The following is a 2984-nucleotide window of genomic DNA, read 5'->3' as shown; positions in this document are numbered from 1 at the left end:
GGTACCACTACTAGTTTGGGTGGTACCACAGCCTGACATTGATAGTACCACCGTTGGGTCTTCCAAAAAACATACACTTCGTACGTTCCAGCTCATAGATGGTTCCACCACCTATTTTGACGATGCCACCATCTGACCCAACTTTGGATCACTAAATGAGCCTCCCAATGGGTCAAACTCAGCCCTAGATTATGCTTAATGAGCTTTTTAATTTAATTAATATAGTTACACTCAAAACTAACTCAATTACAACCTAACCTATAATGATCAAGACATAAATTATTACAAGACTAGAATTTTATGTTATCCAGCATGTCATTGGTTCATCCGACGCTTCGTCTGAACTTTCGTTGCATCATCCTCTCCTTCGGTGTATTACCCAATCTATCAGCATGTTTGATATGACAAAAAATGGCAGACCCCGCTCCTGACGACGTTGCCCGCACGTGGACAGGCACGGCACCCCAGGGGGGCAATAAAGGTAATGATCTGTGCCCGGACGTCAGCCTCACTGAGCGCACAGCCCCCTCGGTTGATCCAGCACAGTCGGACGAGACAGAAGCAGGTAACGGTTGAAGCTCGCCCATACCCTGCGATTCCCCGGTCCCCCACGCAACATCCTCGACGATGTCGGACGCCATCAGAGATACGGCCCTGTCCCGACGGGATGGCGCGCCCGGTAATGCCAAGTTCCCCTATAAACGTCCCCTAGCCGGAGGGACCTGGGGGAAGAAAAAGAAAAAGGAGAACTCTTCTTCCTCCACAAACCCCCCCACATCTTTCTCTAACTTGATCGTCGGAGGGGTCGGGCTGAGCGTCTCGACCCGACCTCTATGCAGGTACGAAGCCGAGGACCCTCGTCCGAACGCGCAGGCGAGAAGTCCTCGACCGGAGGAAACTGCCGCACCGCCCCGGATCGGAGACCGCACCCGACCGCCTCAGTGGAGACGAGGAACGCCCTAGGGAGATCCCCGCCATTCGGACCCCCGAACAAGCCGCGACAACCCCCCGGGTCACGGCTAAGAAAAAGGTGTTTACACTAACATATTAGCGCTAGAAGGAGGGCCCGTCCGAATGTCGAGCGATCAACAGGCCCACTCCGACGAACCCCCAGCCGTCAGGTCGCACCCGACCGACGCAACGGGAGAACATCCCCTGCAGGAGGGGGTTCGAGACGAGCGCCCCGCTGCGATCTCGGAGCGCTACTGGCGATTGTTCAACGACCCGGGTCTATCGCCGCCCATCGGCAATCCCGGTGGCCCGTCACCCGTGCCACCCGAAGCCTTCTACGACCTCACACACCAGGTCCGGGCTCTTACGGGAGTGATGCAGACCATCATCCCGCTGGTCTCTCATCCGACGTCTTCACACTCAACCCTACCTCCACAACGGCAACGGTCCGCCGCCCAGACCCATGCACCGCTTCCCGAGTCTCCCGCTTCACCTCCGGGCCAGTCGACCCAACCCGGGAGCCGAGGAGCGGAGGATCCAACGGCGCACCCGACGCCCGTGGCCCCGCTTTCAGACTCGGCGGAGGGCTTGTGGGCCCAGCTGCGCCTCGTAGGCCACCGACTGGACGAGGTGCAGCGAGAGGTTCGCAGGACCAGGGGAGACCCGGGGGCCGAGCAACACCAGGGGTCCCCTTTCACCCCCGAGATTCAAGAGCAAGCGATCCCGCCGCATTTTCGGCTCCCTTCATTGGACGCCTACGACGGCGCCACCGACCCGGCGGACCACGTAGCTGCTTTCCACGCCCAGATGGCGCTGTACGGGACGTCCGACGCCCTGATGTGCAGGGCATTCCCGACAACCCTGCGAGGCTCAGCCCGAGCGTGGTACAGCAATCTGAAGACCGCGACCATCGCCTCTTTCGACCAGTTGGCCAAAGACTTCGAGCTTAACTTCCTGGCTTACGCCAAACCAAAGCCGTCGGTGGCAATGCTCCTCGGGCTCAACCAGAGGGAAGACGAGCCCCTTTCCCACTTTGTGAACCGCTTCACCACACAAATTCGCGGGCTGTCTGATGCTCACCCTTCTTTGATGATGCAGGCATTCATGATGGCCTGCGGCCTACCAGATTCTTTTGGTCTCTGGTGGAGCGACCCCCCACTTCGGTACCAGAAATGTTGCAGTGTGCGAACCAGTTCATCGCTCCTGAAGCATGGATGGTCGGGAGGCGCGACGAGCGCAAGAGGGTTAAGCCAGAGCAGCCCCGGCAACAACAGCCCGCTACCTCCCGGCGTAGGGCTGACGGACTCAACGATGCGGTACCTAGGTCCCCTCCCCCGGGCCTAAACTCCTCCCGGACCGAAATATTTCTCCACATCAAGGAGAAAGGCCTTCTCAAAGACCCCCACCCAATGAGGAGCCCGCGCGAACTCGCGGACCGCTCTAAATACTGCCGTTTTCACCGACAGCCCGGTCATGACACCGAGCAGTGTCGAGAGTTAAAAAGGCAAATTGAGGAGCTCATCCGCCGAGGGCACCTCGGCCCATACCTCCGGCCAGATAAGGAGCTCTCACCACGCCCGGAGGGTCCCATCGAGCGACACATAGACGTCATAACCGGCGGACCCGCGTCCGGAGGGAGCTCCGTGACGGGCGGAAAGGCATACGCCAGGGCCTCCCTGGCCGAAGCTTCCAAATATGAAAAAGGGCCCGAAGTCACTTTCCCGACCGGGGGACCTGAGCTAGCCGAACATGATGACGCGCTGGTGATATCAGCCAGAATCGCCAACGCGCAAGTAAGAAGGATCATGGTCGACACTGGGAGCTCGGCCGACATACTTTATTGGGATGCCTTCCAGAAGCTCGGCCTAGTCAGGGAGAACATGAAGCCGGTATGCTCGACGCTCACGGGGTTTACCGGTGCCTCAATCTCGTCACTAGGGGCTGTCACCCTGCCCCTAACTTTGGGAGTTTTCCCAAAGACCAAAACAGTGCCTCAATCTTCGGGACCGAGGCCATACTACCATCCGAAGTAG

The 2984-nt window shown here is 58.6% G+C and overlaps 1 protein-coding gene across 1 annotated transcript; it reads left to right on the top strand.

Moving 5' to 3' along the window:
• Window positions 1–2360: 2360 nt before the first annotated feature.
• LOC135629292 (uncharacterized) lies at window positions 2361–2984 on the top strand. Its single transcript, XM_065136470.1, has one exon. The coding sequence runs from the start codon at window positions 2361–2363 to the stop codon at window positions 2982–2984; it is 624 nt and encodes a 207-aa protein (XP_064992542.1).

Source organism: Musa acuminata, chromosome BXJ3-1 (genome assembly GCF_036884655.1).
Source record: "Musa acuminata AAA Group cultivar baxijiao chromosome BXJ3-1, Cavendish_Baxijiao_AAA, whole genome shotgun sequence".
Lineage (NCBI taxonomy): Eukaryota > Viridiplantae > Streptophyta > Magnoliopsida > Zingiberales > Musaceae > Musa > Musa acuminata.
Note: the sequence above shows the minus strand (reverse complement) of the source record. Positions and strands in the feature narration are given on the sequence as shown.